Source organism: Microcaecilia unicolor, chromosome 7, assembly GCF_901765095.1.
Source record: "Microcaecilia unicolor chromosome 7, aMicUni1.1, whole genome shotgun sequence".
NCBI classification, from domain to species: Eukaryota; Metazoa; Chordata; class Amphibia; order Gymnophiona; family Siphonopidae; genus Microcaecilia; species Microcaecilia unicolor.
Genome location: NC_044037.1, coordinates 175,828,252 through 175,850,284, shown reverse-complemented (window position 1 = coordinate 175,850,284; position 22,033 = coordinate 175,828,252). Strand labels below are relative to the sequence as shown.

At 41.5% G+C, this 22,033-nt stretch overlaps 1 protein-coding gene across 1 annotated transcript in view; it reads right to left on the bottom strand.

Annotated features, from left to right (window-relative positions):
- The window catches only part of VPS8 (VPS8 subunit of CORVET complex), a 932,181-nt gene that overhangs the window by 635,330 nt on the left and 274,818 nt on the right, over positions 1 to 22,033 (bottom strand). The window contains exon 21 of the mRNA XM_030209561.1: positions 15,319 to 15,365. Within this exon, the coding sequence (XP_030065421.1) occupies positions 15,319 to 15,365 (47 nt within the window). The remainder of the gene's footprint in view (positions 1 to 15,318; positions 15,366 to 22,033) is intronic.

Here is a 22,033-nt window from a genome sequence, read left to right as displayed (position 1 = left end):
GAACACAAAGTGTGTTAGAGTCCTCCCCTGTGGAGCTTCCACTGTTCTCACAATCATCAGTCCATCCTACTGCCTCTGTTGCACCATGGAAATCTGGCCCACCTCATTGGCCAGGTGGCTGATCTGCTGCTTGACCTAGCACCCAGCAAAGGAGCATCTGCTGCTCCTGAGAGACCAGGCCTCACGGCTGTCTCACTTGCCTGGGGTGCTCTGGGTCTCATCCTTGAGCGCTTGGCAGTAGAAGCAGGTGCTGTGAAGCTTGGCAGGGTGGTGTGACCACTGGTGCTACCTGCAGCCTCTGTGGAGGGAGTTGCTGCAGGACTGTTGGCCTCACTGATCCCAGTTGGAGGCTAAGGCACTTGCTGTGTGGGCAGTGTGCTCGCCAAGGTCACCGTTTAATCCTGGAGATCATATTGGATCCCCAGAAGCTGCTGCCAGATATTCTGGACTACCTCCTAGCTCTCCTGCTGCATGCTCCACAGCAGCTGACCCCATTCCTCCCACAACAAATGTAGCTTCTGCTTTTGGTAGTCCCAGTTGCAAATTCTGTGCCAGCTGTTTATTGGCCAGCCACAGCACCTGCCACCTATGGAGGTCAGGTCCCCTATGGGCCAGCTGTGGCGCCTCATCAGCCTCCTTCTGCCTCTAATGGGCCATCTGACAATGTCACAGGGGGGATTATGATATGTTATGTTACACTAAACTTCTATTCCGTTAACATTTTCACAGTTCTAAGCAGACTGCATAGGTTTAAGAAGACTGGGTAACGAATATTCCACGAATTAAAATTCAGCTATCATGAAATTTAATTTCTCAGTGTTTATAGTTCATTTGAATTTACTGTACCATCATATCTAACTGGCAGGTCTTGGCGGTTTACATAGTTAAAAAAATAAGAAAAAGGAAAAGGAACTACAAAATTGATAGGAAAGTGGACAGATCATGCACACAAAGGAATGAGTAGATTATAGGAGGGGGCCTTGGAGCAGAGAGAGGGCAAGGGATGGGGAAGACAAAGAGTCTGAGACAGTGAGGGGGAGGACAACAGCAGTCAAATTACAACAGCTCAGTTTGAGGTGAAGGCCTTGGCAAACAACCAGGTCTTCAGTCTTGATTTGAAATTTTTAATGAGGTTTCTGCAAGAATATCTTAACGGAAGAGAATTCCAGTGGAAAGGGATGGCAAAGAAGAAAGCTACGTGACAAGTGGATTCTAACTGATTCAGTTTAGGACACGGTAAAACTAGACAGTGATCGTTAATTGAAAGGAAAGAATAGGGTTACATATTTTTGGAAACAAAAAGTTTTCAAAGTTCTCCTGAATACTAAATAATTCAAAAGCAATCACATCTGAGAAGATAATGAGTTCCAAACTAAAGCTGCTTGATACTTAAGCGATGTGTTAAACATCTTACATGATTTAACCCTCTGCGCTGATGGAAAACACAGCAACATCTGATTATGGGTACCATAAAAAAAGACCACTGTGCAGAAATGTTACCCAGTCACATAAATAGGCTGGCATCACTACTCATGATTCTAAAAATAATTGTGCAGACTTTAAATTGTATCCTGGCTTCTATAGGCAGCCAATGCGACTCTATAAATAGTGGATTAACCAAATCAAATTTAGGGGCTGAGTATATTATCCATGCCGCCACATTTTGTATTAGCTGAACCTGCCTGATTACAGTTTTAGAGCACCGAATATAAACAATGTTACAATAATCTATCCTAGAAAAAAATTAAAGTCTGGACTAACAATTTAAACTTCATTGGTTCAAAATATTTACGAACAGCTCTAAGTTTTTTATGCATATAAAGGATTTCTGAACTAACGATTTCACATGAGGTTTAAATGATAAACTGTGGTGGGTTCCTGTAGTAATTGCTCCTACTATTCATCCCCTGCAGGCGGCTCCTGGCTGGTGTCCTCAGCATGCTCGTCCTCTCCCACAGTACCTTCCTGTGAGTGCTCAGCAGCCACCAATGTGCCCTCCTCCTCCAGATATGCTTGCACTACCTGCTGGTTCCCAGCTCTTCATTTGACTCTGTGCCCTCACCTGCATAGAAAAGTAGAGGAAATATGTCTGTTGCACTAGCCAACCTGGCAGTCTGCTGCAGCCTTCCTCAATATACTTCTCCATGTGCACTTCTAGCTGCTGAGGAATGGCATTGTCATGCAACACAAAGATGTATGACTCTACATCTAACAGTGTAGGAGCAAAAGGGTATGGTGCATTGTGTACCCCAGAGGCCAGGATGCCACACAGCCAGGTGGATAAAGGAGGAAGGATTGTGGAAGTGGTACAGAGAGGTATAGAAAGCAGGATCAGACACTGGTTGGTGATGGGCCTAGGAGGGGGGGGGAGGGGGGGAAGAAGGCACCTAAATATTACAGATACAGGGACCCTTCACCCGGCAAGCTGAGTGACCCCATACTACTACTACTACTAACAGCATTTATATAGCGCTACCAGACGCATGCAGCGCTGAACACTTGACATAGAGAGACAGTCCCTATCCTGTACTCTGTTGAATCGTTGGGACATGGCGCCTGATAACAAGCCTTTCAGCATGTACTCTGGTGTGCCTTCTTACCCCATCCCCCACCTACCTGTACTACACACATGATTGGTACCAATGAGGCCCTCCCCACACTGTCCCTGCTTGAGGAAGAGAGGGTGACATGGAGAGAACAGCCAGCATAGCTTTGTTTGCTCAAACTTACCTGAATCCCCAAGCTTGTGCTGAGGTATCCTGGTTTCCCATAACATGGATGCCCTCCTGGGAAAGAAGACTGTACAACATGCGCTCTAGAGGGGTGACGTTCACAGTGTCCACACCCGGCAGGTTGGCCCCAGCCTTGTTCCTTACAAACCTTTTCAGCTGCCTCCATTTTCTTTTACTGTCCCCTATATCTTTATGTGTATGGTAGACCGCCTTAAGTTTGTCGTATACGGTGCTGTGACCCTGGGGGGCAATGCTTCACACTCAGCTTTCCAAGCTGTTCCTTATTGATCTTCATGCCCTCATGGAGACATTGTGTGGAGGCAGGCGGTGGTGGTGGTGGTGTTGCTTCAAGATTTGTCTCCTGTACCTGAGGCACAGGAAGACCATGAGCTCTAACTTCTGCATGGAGAAATTAGGCTCCCAGTGAACTGACATAGTTGTGAACACCAAATAACATTCCTCCATGTGCAGAGGTATATATGCATGTTTTGCACATGGAGAGAACATCCTGCCATTGCCATGGACTTCTTCTCAACACAGGGACCAGTACCGCCACTGCATGTTTGGCAAAGTGCATTTTCGATTGGCAGAAACTTTTATCGCTGAACATCTGTAACATTTGCAGTGTGTCCTCTTTCTAAATGTTTTTTTAATCAGTATTTTTGAATATCTGAAAACGGTTTAGCTCTTTTTTCCATTATGGACTTGCACTTTTACACGCTTTCTGATAAACGTTTATTTCGGCATTTGAATGTCATATCAAAAATGCCCTCTTTATGTTTTTAAAACTGTACATCACCTATAGCTTTTTGAGAGTTATAGGTGATCAATACATGGAATAAATACATAAAAATTCTTCCAATCCTTCCTATAGGTATCTGAGGCAAATATATTAAGACAAAGCAGCAAGGAAAGTTTTCCATTCTGATACACAACAAGCAAATGGAAGAAAAACTATTTAGCAAGTAAATGGGATAAGTGAGCACCACCTAATTTGCAATAAATATGTCAGGTGTTAATGTCGTTTATAAAACCATCTTCCCTACACAGCACTTTCTTTACAGACACAAATCAACAGGGGAAACTAGAAAGATATGAACATTCCATGCAACAACGAATGCATTTTAAATCCACACACAAATCAAAGTACCAGTACAAACACTGACTGGAAAAGTAACTGAAGGCAATGTGTCTCTGACCTTTAAACAAAAGCAGACTCCTCCATTTATTGTACCATATTGTAAACGTGCAAATCAAGCAGCAATAAGCTTCCTGAGGCCAATATTTAAAGAGGCCTGAGCATTTCCATAGAGGTATCTAAGAAATATGCTATATTTAGAAGCTTGTATTCAGAAGGTAAAGGTACCTTAAAAAGAAATCTTCTGATTTGATTATTAAGTCAGTGCAACACCACTGTCCACTAAAACGGACGGTGCACTGTGAACTCTGAATTTGATTGATTATATATTTTTACTTGGAAAATTATGAATGCTCTGCAAAGCAATGATGAGCAATTGAAAGATCTGTAGTCACTAAGGTTTTGCTTAATTGAGATTATGGTGTTGAATGCAAACTTACTACTTTAAAAGGTTTGAAAGAATTTGCAAGCTATAATTTTTTTTCTATTTAAGATTTAAATCACACCCTGATCCAGGGTGCCTTACAATCTGCATGTTACAATAATGGTATAGATCACAATGGAGGAGAAGAACCATTAAGGAAGTTCCATTTTAAAAATGATCGAGCTGATATTCAAAAGAAGTTATATGTTCATCAGCACCTATAGATGTTCATATCTTTCATGTGCGGTACTGGGCCAAATATATGACTGAACTATCTTTATAAGAGGAGGACAGGTTTGGGGTGGCATGAAGGTATGCTAAAAAATTACCCATTAACCCTTAGATTCTATATAGTGCGACAAGTTATGTGTCCAATTCAGGTCGTATTCTGTATTGTGCGCACAATTTAGTCATCTTAACAAGCCAATCAGCGCCAATAATTGCCAACAAGCAATTACTGACACTAATTGGCATTAATTAGAATTTACACATAGAGCGTGCTAAGTATATTCTATAAAGTGATGCGCATAAATATGTGCTGCCAAAAAAGGGGCATGGCCATAGGCGTGGAATGGGCAGGTCATGAACTCAGCATGCTCAGGGAGTGTCAGCATCAGTGGCTGGAGGCACCCCGCTGACTTCCTCGCTCCTAAGGCAGCACAAGGAAGAAGGGGGCCACTCTGGTAGTGGATTTCTTCGACTGGCAGGGCTTCGGCATCCCCATCAGCAGAGGTATGATATCTAATGTGGCGAGGGGGGTGGAGGAAAGGAAATGTGTGACCCCAGTCCATCCCTGTCCCCCCAGTGGTCTGCTGGTTATGCCCCGCGATTAATTGCAATTAAACAAATCAATCTAAATGCAGCCCTAATTATTATTAAATGACTACAAATAATAAGAAAACTCAAACTCATCTCTGAAATTGTAGGGAGACCAAGAAGCAAAGACTAACCAAGAAGAAAATATTAGAAAGACTCTGTTACATCTTGAACCATGAATGTAGCCGTGGGTAGGTCTGGGCAAGCATGGGCCTGGCCATCTTTGGCTCAGACCCACCCAACATCAGCATACACCATTAGTGTAGCTGGCAGAGATGCTCTGCTTGAAGCCTCAGGCCATTAAGATACCATGGCAGTCAACTGCAATGCTCCCAGCCACCAGTGCCTGCACTCTACGCATGCTCAGTTCTCACACAAGCCACATCGGCGGCCAAGAGCACAGACACTGACTGCCATGGTATTCCGATAGCCCAGGGGTTTGGGCTGAGAATGTCTTCAGCTGGCGGTGCTTAGGGGATCCGCACTAGCCAAGGTATTCATTTTTTTAAGTTTAGCGGAAGGAGGGAGAGAAGAGGAAATGCTTTATGTCTACCCATTGGCCTATCCAAAATTCACATTCTGGCTACACCACTGGTTTGAACAGAGAGGGCTATATAAATTAAATACCTTAGAACAACATGGATTAAATGTAAGTATAGAATGGAATGTAGCTTTTTTCAGATGATGTTTTTATTAAAACATCATAGGATATATCAAACAAGATAAATAGTGAAATGGCACAGTAGATTTATAACCAATGACTGCTCAAATATAAAAATTATCAGTAAGACTAATTTAAACATTTTGACATTTTATTGACATATTATAAAGATAAATTACTGTGCACCACAGATCTAAAATGAAACTGCTTAAGGGCGAAGGGATTAATGGATGTCTTGATAGGTTCTCTTTCTATATACACCGAAGCAGTAATAGAATCTGAAAAGAGTATTGCTATTGGCCACAAGTTGGACCAATAAGAATCAAGAAGGTTAACAATGTACTATGATGATTGGTTAAACTGAATGAGTGTCCTTTTGAGCTTGCCACAAAGTCTGTTATTCAACTCAGTTGTTTACATCAGTGGTTCTTAAACCTGGTCCTGGAGGCACCCCAGCCAGTCAGGTTTTCAAGATACCCACAATGCAACTGCAAATCTCTGTTATGAATATTCATTGTGGGTATCCTGACAACCTGACTGGCAGGGGTGCCTCCAGGACCAGGTTTAGGAACCACTGGTTTAGATCCTTGTATGAGAGTATACCACAGTATGTAAGAAGCTAGTATTTTAAAAGATCTCCATAATTTACTAGTAAAAAAAACAGTTTCATAGGACCTCTATTAAACGGAAATTCTCCTTATACAAGAGTGAAGTTAAACAGGGGCCTTTGTTGGGTGTTATGTAAGCAGTAAAGGAGATTGATTTGAGTTGAAAAGCCATAATTAATTAAGATTATGCAGTTTCCACACTTAACAAGACAAATGAATTTTGAAGTCTCTGTGTTTTGTTATGAGCAGGGCTGTACCCAATATTCGGCACCCTAGTGCCCCAAATGCAATATTCCTATCTGGGCGAATACAAATAATGCATTTGGGGCACTAGGGGGCCAAATATTTGGTACAGCCCTAGTTATGAGTATGGTTTAAAAACAGGTAGCTACATCTCAACTATTAAGTAAAAACTAGTTAGATGATCCAGACCTGATAGTTTGAATAGATGCAACTTCCCCAGACTATGTGAGAAGTGTTTTGAATAATGTGGAGCTGAAGAATTTAAAGTTTTAACCCAAAATTAGAAATGTAAGCATTGAAACAAAATTGATTCTAACAAACATATGAGCTATGATTTTGTTTATCAAACTATGATAAACTAGCCCTTGAACATTTAAGAGGCAAATCTTATTCTAGGAGGTCTTTTCTTCATATTTACTTAGGTAGCCAGGAAGTACTAACATGTATTGTTTCAGCAGATTTTGATTTTTGAACCCCATGGAATCCCAACTCTGCTACCAAGATGATCAGGAGATCCCATGCTCACAAAACAACTCCCCAGAAAATCAAGAAGGAATTTATGAAAACAGTTGCACGGATGATACTCAGAAGAATGTTCCCTCAAGCTACCAAGAAAATAAGCTGAAAGACAGTTTCCTCTATGTAAAGCTATATAGCACTAAGCTTTAGAACCATATGTCCACAGGAAAGATTTTAAATCAGTCAACCTGAACCAGTTAGGCTGAAATAAGAAAGCCTTCAAGGCACACACCAATATAACATGTCACAGTCCAAATTGAAAAATAACATTCTTTCCAAGGACTGTAACATAAATCTAGAATCCTAATAAAATGATCACAAACACACAAAAGGATGAGAAGACAGTACCTGTGAGTAAGTATGACCATGATGCACGATTCACTTACATTTCCTTAGGTAATGTAGGCCAGGGGAGGAGGCCTTCGGTGGGTGCGGGAGGGGGGAGGGGGTTCTCTTTACAACTGAGGGAGTGAGCGAGTGGGAGTTTCCCGTTGGGAACTGGGGGGCAGAGCCGGCTGTGGCAGGACACCTCGGGAAAGGGAGGAATTGCAGGAATGCGGGATGCCATGGGGGAGGGAGGGAGGGAAAAGAGAGAGGCCTACTTGAACATAAACCATCAGTTTATATTTTAAGGGAAAAATATCATGGTTTATATGCAGATGGGTTTATATTTCAGTACATATGGTATTTAATTCTGTTTTTCAAGATGTTTGTAAAAATTGTGTAATCTATACTCAGTAGGGAAATGGCTCTATAGGAGCTACACTCAGAAGGATCTTGTCCCAGTTTGGGCACAATTGTCACCCTCACTACCTGCATGGAGGGGTTGAAGGTCTTCAATTTCTCCTATCCAGATAAAGGGGCATCACCAACTCTTGTGCTAATGAGTTTGCAGTTTATGTTAAACTGCACCTACTGTATTATACTGCCTTGGGTGAATCTCTTCATAAATGCAGTAAATAAATCCCAATAAATAAATAGCATTTCCCTGTAAATCCATCTTCTCCTTGTGCTTTACCATCTGAGAGAGATTTAATATCTTTTAGCATTTCTTAATGAGTTAAAATTCCTTTGGTTTCAAGCTTGTAGGTATAGTTCTTTTTTTAATTCAATATCTTTATTGAAGATTAAAACAGTAATATAACATAGAAGGGGATAAAAGGGGGAAATGGGGGAGGGGAACTACCAATGAATGAGCGAACAATAAACTGATATACCATATTTCAACAGATGTGGTAAAAACAATTTTGTAGATTAATCTAAAGGGATGTTACAGTGGAAAAGTAGAAAGAAAAAGAAATAAGAACTGAAGTCAATATGGGGGGCCCAGAAAGTATATGCATTTTAAGTATGTACATGACATGGTTTTAATAATCAGTTTGTTTGAGAGAAAAGAGTCAATAGGTGACCAAATTTGGCATACAACATGTAGGGAGGAGAATTTTTCAGATGCTTGGAGTTCAAACTGTTTTGTTTATAAAGATTCCACCCAAATGTATAATTTAGAAAATTTGCATTTTTCCGGTTTTTGAAGATATGTTGAATGCCGGTTGCTAAAAGGATGTTAATAAGCTTGGGGTTGCATGTAGTAGATGCAAAGCAAGGATGAAGAGAACTTAGATAATAATATCATATAGAAAATGACACAGGGACAAAAGTCTGTCCCTGCTCCCGCGGGATCTGTCTCCGTCCTCGTTCTGTCCCCACAGGCTCTTTGTCCATCCCTATCCCATGCCTGTGGGCTCTGTCCTCATCTGCAGAAGCCTCAAACACTTATGCTTTTATATTTAATTCTTTTTATTAAAGTATAAAAAGAAACAATATGCTGTGCAACTGTTCTTTATAAATCACAAATAGAAAACAGTAATAGCAATGAGCAACTATAATAACCCTCCCACCACCACCACCACCCTCTACCTTTCCAACCCCAACAATAGCTGACTTCTACTACCCAAAGAAATCCTAATCCACCCTGTTAAAATGTCCAGGGGTACAAAATACAACCTGTTCTGTATGCCCTAGTAGAGGAGAAATATGCCGTTATGATTTTTTAATCTATGGATGAATAAGTCATCAACAATCTCAGGATTCAGTCTAGCTCTCCTGTCTTCCACAGTCCTTCCTGCAATAGACAATGTCTTCTTAGAAGATGTGCTGGTAGCAAGAATGTACAGGATCCCCCATGCAAATTTTGTTAGTTATGGCCAGCGTGTTTGCTTGTTTTTCCAAAAAAATCAAAATATCGCTGTCTGCATCACTCAAACATAAACAACAGTCTAGTGACACGGAAACAACTTTGCCTACAGAAAGGCCTAAATCACACCATTTACGGATTGAAGTTGGTTCAGATACAACTTATATGAGCAACAGATAAGCAATAGCACTGACTAAAGTTAACACAGTGACTTACGTGAGGACAGAACTGGGAACTTATTTACAAATTCCGAAAATGACAACAGATTGTATCCAGAGTCCATACATCTTGTTTTTGCCAAAATTTCTAGAAGAAATAACTCTTCTTGTTTTTATTTATCCACATAATTCTAGAATTATTCCAAAGACTCATACATTTCTCAAATAATAGGGAGGTATCAGCTAAATTGTCTAGGGAGAATATAGCTTACTGTGTCGCAATCAGTAGGGTGTATTTTTTCAAGTTGGAAGGTAACTTCATAGTACCAAGAACAGAGAGAGGTATAAGGAAGCACAACACTTCCTCCAATTCTAGCCATGGCAGGGTAAGGGAGTTGGAGTTAGTATGTAGTTGCCAGCAAGCACCATATTTAGCAAGTGAGGCTAAATGATAGTGATAGAAGTCAGGTATATTAAGGCCACCAAATAATCTGGAAGTTTTTTATTTCAATGCTATTCGAGGTTTCTTATGTAGCCAAATGAAAGTGTTAATCTTACAGTTAAACCATGAATAGGTGGCCTTTGGGCATAATGAAGGTAGCACAGAATGAATATAGCTAATTTTAGGTGCAAGTGTCATCTTAAGTAAGGAAAATCTACCTAGTCACGATAATAGTAATAGCTTGAGTCACAATATCTTTAATTTTGGAACAATTTAATGATATGTACAGTGGTGGAAATAAGTATTTGATCCCTTGCTGATTTTGTAAGTTTGCCCACTGACAAAGACATGAGCAGCCCATAATTGAAGGGTAGGTTATTGGTAACAGTGAGAGATAGCACATCACAAATTAAATCCAGAAAATCACATTGTGGAAAGTATATGAATTTATTTGCATTCTGCAGAGGGAAATAAGTATTTGATCCCCCACCAACCAGTAAGAGATCTGGCCCCTACAGACCAGGTAGATGCTCCAAATCAACTCGTTACCTGCATGACAGACAGCTGTCGGCAATGGTCACCTGTATGAAAGACACCTGTCCACAGACTCAGTGAATCAGTCAGACTCTAACCTCTACAAAATGGCCAAGAGCAAGGAGCTGTCTAAGGATGTCAGGGACAAGATCATACACCTGCACAAGGCTGGAATGGGCTACAAAACCATCAGTAAGACGCTGGGCGAGAAGGAGACAACTGTTGGTGCCATAGTAAGAAAATGGAAGAAGTACAAAATGACTGTCAATCGACAAAGATCTGGGGCTCCACGCAAAATCTCACCTCGTGGGGTATCCTTGATCATGAGGAAGGTTAGAAATCAGCCTACAACTACAAGGGGGGAACTTGTCAATGATCTCAAGGCAGCTGGGACCACTGTCACCACGAAAACCATTGGTAACACATTACGACATAACGGATTGCAATCCTGCAGTGCCCGCAAGGTCCCCCTGCTCCGGAAGGCACATGTGACGGCCCGTCTGAAGTTTGCCAGTGAACACCTGGATGATGCCGAGAGTGATTGGGAGAAGGTGCTGTGGTCAGATGAGACAAAAATTGAGCTCTTTGGCATGAACTCAACTCGCCGTGTTTGGAGGAAGAGAAATGCTGCCTATGACCCAAAGAACACCGTCCCCACTGTCAAGCATGGAGGTGGAAATGTTATGTTTTGGGGGTGTTTCTCTGCTAAGGGCACAGGACTACTTCACCGCATCAATGGGAGAATGGATGGGGCCATGTACCGTACAATTCTGAGTGACAACCTCCTTCCCTCCGCCAGGGCCTTAAAAATGGGTCGTGGCTGGGTCTTCCAGCACGACAATGACCCAAAACATACAGCCAAGGCAACAAAGGAGTGGCTCAGGAAGAAGCACATTAGGGTCATGGAGTGGCCTAGCCAGTCACCAGACCTTAATCCCATTGAAAACTTATGGAGGGAGCTGAAGCTGCGAGTTGCCAAGCGACAGCCCAGAACTCTTAATGATTTAGAGATGATCTGCAAAGAGGAGTGGACCAAAATTCCTCCTGACATGTGTGCAAACCTCATCATCAACTACAGAAGACGTCTGACCGCTGTGCTTGCCAACAAGGGTTTTGCCACCAAGTATTAGGTCTTGTTTGCCAGAGGGATTAAATACTTATTTCCCTCTGCAGAATGCAAATAAATTCATATACTTTCCACAATGTGATTTTCCGGATTTAATTTGTGATGTGCTATCTCTCACTGTTACCAATAACCTACCCTTCAATTATGGGCTGCTCATGTCTTTGTCAGTGGGCAAACTTACAAAATCAGCAAGGGATCAAATACTTATTTCCACCACTGTATGACCTGCTCGTGATCTTTATGGATAAGGATGCACAGATATTTGGTAGCTTTATGGGCCCAGACAAATTGCATTTGTTGAAAGTCAGAAGGGGAGGATAGAGAATTTAGAGGGATGATTTTGGATTTATACCAGTTAACTTTGTATCCAGAGAGCTGAGAGTAAATGGATACCAATTTAATGAATTCTGGTAAAGATTCCTGAGGTTTGGTAAGAAAAAGAGGGACATCATCAGCATATGCAGCCAACTTAATTTGGCGATGATTGGTTTGAATACCATTTATTAGAGGGGACAGGCAGATGGCAGAGAGCAATGGCTCTTGTGCTGGATTAAATAATAATGGAGAGAGTGGGTAGCCTTGCCGAGTTCCTCTTTTTAATGGGATGTCTTTGGTAAGAGTTTCATTAACCAAAACTCTAGAAACAGGATTCCAGTAGAGAGCTTAAATCAAGGACATGAAAATTTCCCCAAATCCATATCATTTTAAGATTTGCAAAAGGAACATCCACTTACAGGTTCCTGAATATTTTTGTCCAAGAAATTTATGCCATGAAAAAGTCTTAGATTATCCCTTATAAATCTGTTTTTCATAAATCCGACTTGATCCGGATAGATTAGGTGGCAAATGGTTTCATTCAGACATTCAGTAATATTTTAGCAAGAATTTTATAGTCTATGTTTAGCAATGAGATCGGCCTGTAGTTTTGAACTTTGCAGAGATCTCTACCAGGTTTAGGGATGAGAATGGTGGTTGCTTCTGTAAATATTAATTGTTGGTCAGGATGTTCTCTGATAAAATTAAAACATGTCAGTAGGTGTGGTAAAAGAGTTATGCTACATTTTTTATAATATTCTGTGGTCAGGCCATCTGAACCTGGTGCCTTGTGTTAGCTAGGGTTGATATTGCAGCTAGTATTTTTTTGGAGGTAATGGGTGAGTTCAGTGTTTCCTTCGTGGACTGTGTTAGGATCAATAACACTTAAAAAATTATCGAGATCATGAGCAGAGCCTGATGATTCAGATTTTAAAAGGTTAGTACAAAATTCTTCAAAAAGTGAAGTTTTACCCTTGGTGTCAGTAATAACTGTACCCTGTGAAGACTGTAATGAGGGGATAAGTTCTCTGGATTTTTCCCTTTAAATATCTGGCAAGAAGTTTGACCATTTTGTCACCAGAATAGTGGCCAGTGGAGTGGATAAATAAGTCTTCTCTGGCCTTTGCTGAAATATTTTGCTTTACGTGAGTTTGACTAGGACTGCTGGATCTACTGAGGACATATAATTGGCTTTATGCATTTTAATTTCCTGGTTAAGTGTGGTTTCCATTAATGAAGTTTGCTTTCTATACGATGCCATCAAACTGATGGCATTGCCCCTAAGAGTAGCTGAAAAATTACTGAGGAAATCCTATCAAAAAACTCTTAGGTGAAGTCTGCAAGTGTTTTGGTAAGATCCTCATTACTTAGCATCATATTATTAAATCTCTAAACTGCATTGCTTTTTGTTTTGTTTTTTTCTCTGGGGATTGTATTTTTAACTATAGAGATATTGTGGCATTATCTGACAAATGTCTAGGATGAATGTCAGAAGTAAAGAGAAAGGATGAGTGAGTGTAAGATATAAGAAAATAATCTAACCTGGTATACATATTATGTAGTGGAGAGAAGTGGATGTAATCTTTCTCAATAGGATGGAGTATTCTATGAGATTAGAATATAACCACAAGTTTTTCAGTTCAACTAACATCTTGGATTTGGCTGGTCTACATTTAGAGGATCTATCTAAGCAATAGTCTAAAGGCTGATTAAAATCACCAGCAATAATCGGTGAACCCATTTGATGTTGTAGCAGAGTTAAATATAAAGCTCTTATATCTCTGGAGAGTCTGAAAAAAATGCATATACATTTAAGAAAGTATAAGGGAGAAAGTTAATGTTAGCATAGACTAGCATCCATCTACCATCAGAATCAAAGAGAGATTTTACCATTTGAAAGTGAATAAATCACTGATACTGAAATTTTTTTTTGGTAAAAAGAATTAAGCTTCTGCGGTGCTAAAATTAATGTTTTTCCATCTGTTTCCCAGAGCCACTAATATCAGGCATAAAGCCTTTTTGGCTTTGAAACCTCAGGTGGTGGCAGCTCTGTGGGTAACTTGTTTCCTTAAATATCTATGTAGATGTCTCATTACTCTTCAAGGGAAGAAATTTATATTTTGGGAATCTTATCAATTAGAAAATGTCCTTAAGGGTTAAGAGAAATGATGAGTTGTAGTAGGAGTATATTAAGATGATGATGACTTAGTATATGGAATTATATCCTGGATTTTTTAAAATCTGATTGCCTTATTAGGGGTAAACCCCCATCTGCCTTGATGTGGGCTTCATGAAAGTCTTCATTCTTTAAGAAGATGAGATTTTTATTTGGGAGGGGAGGTTCCTGTTGTGAACGTCAATGCCTATTTCTGTTTTCTTGATGGAAATGTAAAAATTATTAATTAAAAAAAAAAAAAACCATCTCCAATGCGAGAGTTTTGCTTTTATGTCTGTTCAACAGAGTGGAAAGAAACAAAACTGAGGGACTAAAGAGACCACTGTGCTTGGAAAGGGCTGTTTATGCTCAGAACTTTACACTAGTTCTGAGCCTTGAAAGAACTGCCCTCTCCCACAGATCACTTAACCCCACTTGCGTGTCTGATACAGTCCTGCTTGTCAAGGGACAAAATAGGCTTTACATGTGAAAAATCCTTTATTTTTAAACAAAAAAAAAAAACCCAAGAAAGCCATTCTGAAAAGCTATTTATTTGGGTAAATAGGCAATTTAAAAATTATCCACCCTATTTTTTTTTATGTATTTGAATTTAACTCACGCGTTTTCAGTGTAGCTAAACGCAAGTTGCCGTTAGGTAGTGTAGGAAAACTTTCAATCTACCTCCCCTTCTACAAAGCCACACCTGTACCAGCAGCCGCTAGTGCGGCTTTGTAAAAATAGGGGTAAGTTTGTACCTGAGATAATGGAGGGCTAACTAACTTGCCCAAGGTCACAAGGAATATCAGCAGGATTTGAACCCTGGATTTCTTGGTCTTTAGACTGCTGCTCTAACCATTAAGCTGTTATTCTACTCCCTATGTCAGTAAATTTACATGCTGGTGGTTCTTTGAGTTGGTGCAGCTATGAAAGCCTATTGTTTTGACTACTGTTGCTATTTTGCTACTCTCTAGGGGCTGCTATCCTAGGCAACTACTTAGGGCTCAATAGTTAATTTCAGCCCTGTACCTCTCTCTACCCCACACGATAAAGTATGTGGCTTTCACGGTAAGCCAAATTACAGCTAGCCCAGTTACACACACGACTCAGAAAACATTTGTTTAATTTAAAAAGCTTAGGACATTCTTTTAAAAAATCGACCTCCTTAATCCAACAGCAGGCAAAGACAGACATTAGAAAGCGAGGGATGGAACTAATTGGATGTGACTACAGAGGTATGCAAGGCTCTCACTTACGTGCGCTGCAGCAAGAGACAGTAATCAACTATGACAGGCACCATGTCCTGTGGAGGGAACACACACAAAAGAGCATGTCAGCAACATGATTAAAGGCCTTCTCAACAGCACAGCCACCAGCACACACTCACAGGGTCAATAATTATTTCTCATTGTTACAAACAAAACCCATCTCAATCAGAAGTTAGCACACAACATTTAAAATGCTACTTTAAAAATAGCTATGTAAACATATGAACATCTTTGAATAACAAGTGGTAGGGAGATTAAACAATAAAACCTTAGGATAGATAACACCCACAAATCCTTTAGAGCCTGGTCTTATTATGACATATAAAGTTAAATCCTAAGATCCTCTCTGAGCCATGAATGTCCATCTTTATAAAGAAAAAAAATCTTATTCCATGGATTTTACACATACAGAACACACAAACAAATAGAAACTGAGAATACTGTCACAAATTAGAATTATATTTCTTACACATGCTAACCATCTGCATCTCCCAATCAATAATGTGAAATTTTATCATCAACTACTGATCTATTAATTCCAACTTCTCCAGTTACATTTTTTCCCCAAACCAGAAGTTGTTTTGGGGGGAGGGGGGGCACATGTCCCCGGTTCTGCCTTCACCATTCTTCACAAAATAATTCTCCTTCATCTGGTTCAAATATATCTCAAGTGAGAAAGAACTCAAAAGCATCTCTCAGTGGACCAGCATATTAACATTCTTGGCATATAGTCCAACAAATACTGTATTAGCTAGCGGTAGGAATTAACAAAATGAATTCACTCCACAGATATCAATGCCTGTTTGAAGAAGAACTACAATTATTTCACAGGAAGGAAAATTTACAGTGACCAGGTGACCACTTCTTTCAAAAACATTACTTGTCGAAGACCATGTTTCCATTGAGCAATGTATTACAGCACATAACATCTCTCCATATAAGATGCCCTAGTAGGTCTTTCTCTTAGGAAACAAGGAAGAGTTTTATGGCCTTTCTTGTAAGACCCAATGATAAAAAAACCAATTATTTTAGAAATGGACATTTGAAAGCCTAAGAATTTTTCTTTTACCATTCCCATAAAGATGTTGATGGCCCAGTCTTATCACTAAAAAGCTTTTTCCTCTGTTTTCTCTATCAGAATTCCCTCTCTGCCATCTGTGAATAAAGAATGCATTGAAAGGGATCCTCGTCAGGTCTCAGACACTGAGGGCACCATGAGTGGGTATCCGTAATTGATATGGTCCTGTTGTACTGGAACACGTGGAGGGGCATAATCGAAATAGGTTGCCGGCGATCTATTTTGGCAGCACCTGGCCGGAACCGTATTTTCGAAAAAGATGGCTGGCCATCTTTTTTTTCGATAATACGGTTTAGCCCGGCCATATGCCAGAGTTCACCGGGCTTGAGATCACCGGTTTTGTTTTTCAGCGATAATGGAAAAAAATGTCTGGCATCTCAAACCCGGCGAAATCCAAGGCATTTGGTCATGGGAGGAGCCAGCATTTGTAGCGCACTAGCCCCCCTCACATGCCAGGACACCAACCGGGCACCCTAGGGGGCACTTCTAAAAATTTTAAACAAATACACAAATAGCTCCCAGGTGCATAGCTCCCTTACCTTGTGTGCTGAGCCCCCCAAATCCCCCCCAAACCCACTCCCCACAACTCTACACCATTACCAAAGCCCTTATGGGTGAAGGGGGGCACCTACACGTGGGTACAGTGAGTTTTTTTTTTGGGGGGGGGGGGGTTGGAGGGCTCAACACTTACCACCACAAGTGTAACAGGTAGGGGGGGGGGGTGGGCCTGGGTCCGCCTGCCTGAAGTCCACTGCACCCATTAAAAACTGCTCCAGGGACTTGCATACTGCTGTCAGGGAGCTGGGTATGACATTTGAGGCTGGTGTACAGGCTGGTAAAAAAAGGCTTTTATTTTTTTAGTGTGGGAGGGGGTTGGTGACCACTGGGGGACTACGGGGAGGTCATCCCCCATTCCCTCCGGTGGTCATCTGGTGAGCTGGGGCACCTTTTTGAGACTTGGTCGTGAAAATAAAAGGACCAAGTAAACCCGGCGAAATACTGAATAACGCCACTTTTTTTCCCCATTATCCACGAAAGCCGGCCATCTGGTAGCCACGCCCATGCCCATCCATGTCCCGCCTTCGCTACGCCACCAACACGCCCCCTTGAACTTTCGCCGGCACGGCGACAGGAAAGCGGCGATGGTGTCCAAAAATCCACTTTCGATTATACGGATTTTGCCACTTTTGAGAAATCGCTGGCCATCTCTCGATTTATGTCGGAAGATGGCCAGCGATCACTTTCAAAAATAAGCCTGATAGTAACATAGTGAGAAAAAACAGTGTGTTTTAAACCTGTAAAATGTACTGGATATTTCCTGCACTATGTCCTGAAGTGTATTTCTCCTATTTGGCCAGCAGGTGGTGTTTCTTTGCAGTAAAGCTGTTAAAGAGAAACAAATGTTCTTTTCTTTAGTTTTAGTGCACAAACAGGAAGCAAGAAGCAGTATATGATTGAATGGGTAAAAGTGAATCTCTATTTTATTCTTTCAAAAAGTGCAAAGCCTAGGGGACACTTGAGGAAGTTACATGGAAATACTTTTAAAACAAATAGGAAGAAATATTTTTTTCACTCAATGAAGAGTGTGGTAAATAAGACTGCATTCTGTGTATCCCCATTGCCTTCTCACTACAGGATTATCCCCAGGGGAGCTGTAAAATAAGTTTAGAACTCCATGGTCTGAGGAGAAACGTAGACTGGCTTCAGGAAAGAGGAAGGTTTGTAGCACTCAATAGGTTCAGATGACATTCAGTGAGTAAGAGAAAGAACTAGACTAGACCAGGACTAGATAATAGAAAGAGAAAATAAACCCCCTTAACTGATAAAGTGGCAGCTCCAGGAATCCCCTGCAGCAGGAAAGATGAGGAGAGAAGCTGGTGTGATTCTTGGAGGAGGGGCAGCCAGTTGCAGTGCACCCTCAGGAAGCAGATAGCATGCACCAGGGAGAAAGCAGAGTGCCCAAGAATCCTGGGAGTTGGAGTGCACAGTCTGTCCTTCCACCCAGGTGCAGAAACGCTATGCCAATCAATCAGAGGCTAGGGTGGTGACATAAAAAAAACCCAAAAACCTTCCTTTGAGAAGGAAAGCAGCAGGAGGAATGCTAGCGAATCCTGTTCCTTGCATGCCAGAAGCAGATCTCAGGCTGAAATTCCCAGTAGGAAAGGACCCCTGGAAAGATGGGGGAATATATCTTGGCAAGCTTCAGGACTCAAAACCAGGGAAGCTAAGAACCATCGCTAAGAATAAGTGCCTTTGAAGTCTTGCCCTGACTGGAGTGCTGGTCTAATGAACATAAGGAAGTGCCTTTTCTCAACAGTTAAGCTGGAGTCCAGTGGGATAAAAGAAAGGAAGACTCTTGATTACAACTGTACATTCTATGATCTTCCATCTTTAGACTGCCTTTCCCGCCTCCCAGTACGTGATGGAGTCAACGTCCATAGGCCATTATCCCCTAGGTAACGGTTCCATTCGTCTACCAAGTTAAAAAAAAAAAAAAATCAGGATCCAAATAGAGGGTGGGTTTCATCCTTCAACTGCCAGAAAGCGACTGCTGAGAGTCCCAACTTCATTCAAACTAGACTATGATCAGACACTACCCCATCATCTATGTCTGCCACACTTGCTATAGACAAGAGAGAGGAGGCAAGATGTAATCTAAATAGGTGTGGTCCTTATGTACATGAGAAAAAAAAAGTGAAATTGTGGTCATCTGGGTGACGCACCCGCCAAATGTCTAAGAGGCCCAAATCGTGCATAAGGACGTTAACTCCCCTCCCCTCTAGTCCCCTCCGGTGAACCTTGGGTTTGGGGGGGGGCGGAGGTGGGGGGTTGCAGTCAATAAGTGGGTCAGCCATTATATTAAAATCCCCACAGGGTTATTATCCCATTCAAACATATATTTCCTGTTTGTGCCTGTAGCAGGGCTAAGGCAGCCTGCAGGGTAGAAAATAATTTATGGGAATATACATTAGAAGTGTAGACCAAACACAGAGCTAGCCTCTGCCCCATATTTTCCTCTAGAAGTTGCATTAAAATTTAACTTTCTCACCAATTGAGATAAATCTTCTGGACAAGCACCCATTAAAGTTTTAAAAACTAAAAATATATAAGCCACATTGCGCCTGCAAAGAGGTGGGAAAATGTGGGATACAAGTGCAATAAATAAATAAATAATAAATAACACTTTAAAATGAATCCAAGCCTGTATTGGTAGCCAATGTAACTCTGAGGAGCCATCATTCAGCAAGGTCTAGCAACTTGTGATCTTTCACACTTTCTAATGACACGCAGATTTTATTGCAGCGCCCGTAACTGTCTTGATCTTCCACCTGATCTGCCAGTACCTTAATTTGCTGTTTAAGAGATCCCAAGCACTCCTAAGATAGAGAAAAACGAGGTATCCTCTGCTATACAGATGGGCAGCAGCCATGGATAAGCATTTAGTAAATGCTCAAGGAGCAGAGACTGAAGGGGAGGACTCTGTATTAGTAGTGCTGGATCAGAAACTGGAGCCACAGGAATTTTAAATGGTCCAGATGAATGGTGTTCTGCTATGATTTTACAGCCTGCTTTACTGACACAGACTACTCAGTAATTACTGTGTATTCTTTTGGATTCGTATTAGGTAAATGAGACTTTTATTAGAGGTGCTAAAATCTACAATGATTAAGATATATACAATGATTAACTATATAACTGAAAAGAAACAATACCTATAAACAATCATCACATCACTGGCAGGGGCGTAGCTACGGGTGGGCCTGGGTGGCTGAGGCCCACCCAGTTCTGCCTGATCCTCCAATCAATTCTGTCTTAGGCTTAAGGAAATTGCCAGGGCTGCAGCCTCATTGGCTCTGCTCACAGCCACACATGCAGTCGGCACACAGCGAAAAAAAACAGGAGCTCTCTGCCTGCCTTGCCTTACCCCCGTTCCCTGCAGCATGCAGACCAGTGTTACAAGGAAATTTCTGCTGTCAGTGTTGCAGCTCGGCTGGAGGAGATGTGCTGGAGCCGGCTCCAGAGCTGTTTGTTATTTTTTAAAGAATTTTGGGAGCTGGTTGTTAAACTTTAACAACTGGCTCCCAACATTTGGGCTGGGGTGGCTCAGGTCCCTTCCTGGCAGCGTCAGCTCCAGCTGCCCTGTGGTGGGGACGTCTCACTCCGAATCCGACCCTCACAGCAAAACAAAAAACAGCATGAAACCATGTGCGGGGCTGTAGCCCTGCACACGCTGCTGCAGGCTCCCTTCCTCCTCCCTCTCCAAAACGGGAAGCAAGATTGTAGTTCAAGGTTCTTGCTTCAGCCTTCAGGCCACGGAAGTACCAGCCCGGGACTCGGAAGCCAGCAACAGTGAATGCAGGGCTGCAGCTCAAAGAGGTTAGATATGTTAAGCGTGCACCCTGCTTTCAAAAGGGAAGAGGTTCCAAGTTATTCCAGAAATGGCCTGGGGCTATATTTTGTGTAGGCTGGGTCTGTTGTCAAACTCCGGTTTTGAAAAAGCATGCCTGAGTATTTGATTACGGAGCTCACTTTTACAACCTGTATAGAAACATTCTTTGATAAATATCCCGGGGCAATTGCACTGCTAGTTACAATACAGTACTGTTTGTTTTCATAAAGCTTTCAGAAGCTTGCCTGCCATGACTGCTTTGTGTGTTTCATCACTTGGGATATACCTCCTGCTGATTCCTCAGAGGTTTGTCTCTTTCCCCTACCTGGCACAGCCATGGTCCCAAACAATGCAAACAGTCGTTTGAGCTGCTGCTCCATGTTGTCGTTCTTTAATGTTGTAGCATGTTTATTTAATCTTACTTATATGTTCAAACATGCCAGCTTTTCATAGGTAGAGTAGTAAATTGTTATAAATTGTAATTAGTGTGTCATTTGGAGGAGGGGCTGGTTATAGGGACACTCTAGCACGTATTGTGTTCATGCAGAGATTTTTTTCCTCCTGGAAAGAGCCACTAAAACAGATATCATATTATCATAAATGGGGCTCATTTTCAAAGCAAGTAACCTTCCAAAGTTCCATAGAAATCTATGGAACTTTGGAAGGCTAAGTGCTTTGAAAATGTGGGATAATGTATTACAAATATCTGTTTTTCTATTAAGTATATATGTGGTTTATATTGATGCAGGGCAGCTGTTGGGCAGACTACTTAGAAATCCATCATACCTATATACATAGTGCCCACCCATATTAGCTCCAGGCCCACCCAAAATGTCAGGTCTGGCTACGCCACTGATCACTGGTCCCTAATCTCTACATCGAAGCAATGCTAGGAGATTCTAGGCCAGGAAAAGAAGCAATAATACACTATACTATACATAAGTCCATCACTGATCATTACATCATCCAGGTTCTTATCATCAGCTGGGGGGCCCTGTTCACAGAGAAAGCCAGGAGTTTCTTTGACCAGGAAATATGATTCTCTGCACAGTTCGTACGTTACTCACAGACTAGCTCCCAATTTCACTGATAGAAACTCCCTTTTTTATTAGGCTTAGAACTCATGTTCAGAGCTAAGGAAAATTACAGAATGCTTGAGAATTTCTCTGTTTACGTAAAGAAGCCATACTGTGGGAGTGTGGCAAGTCTGAACTAGAAACAGGTTCCACCTCCTT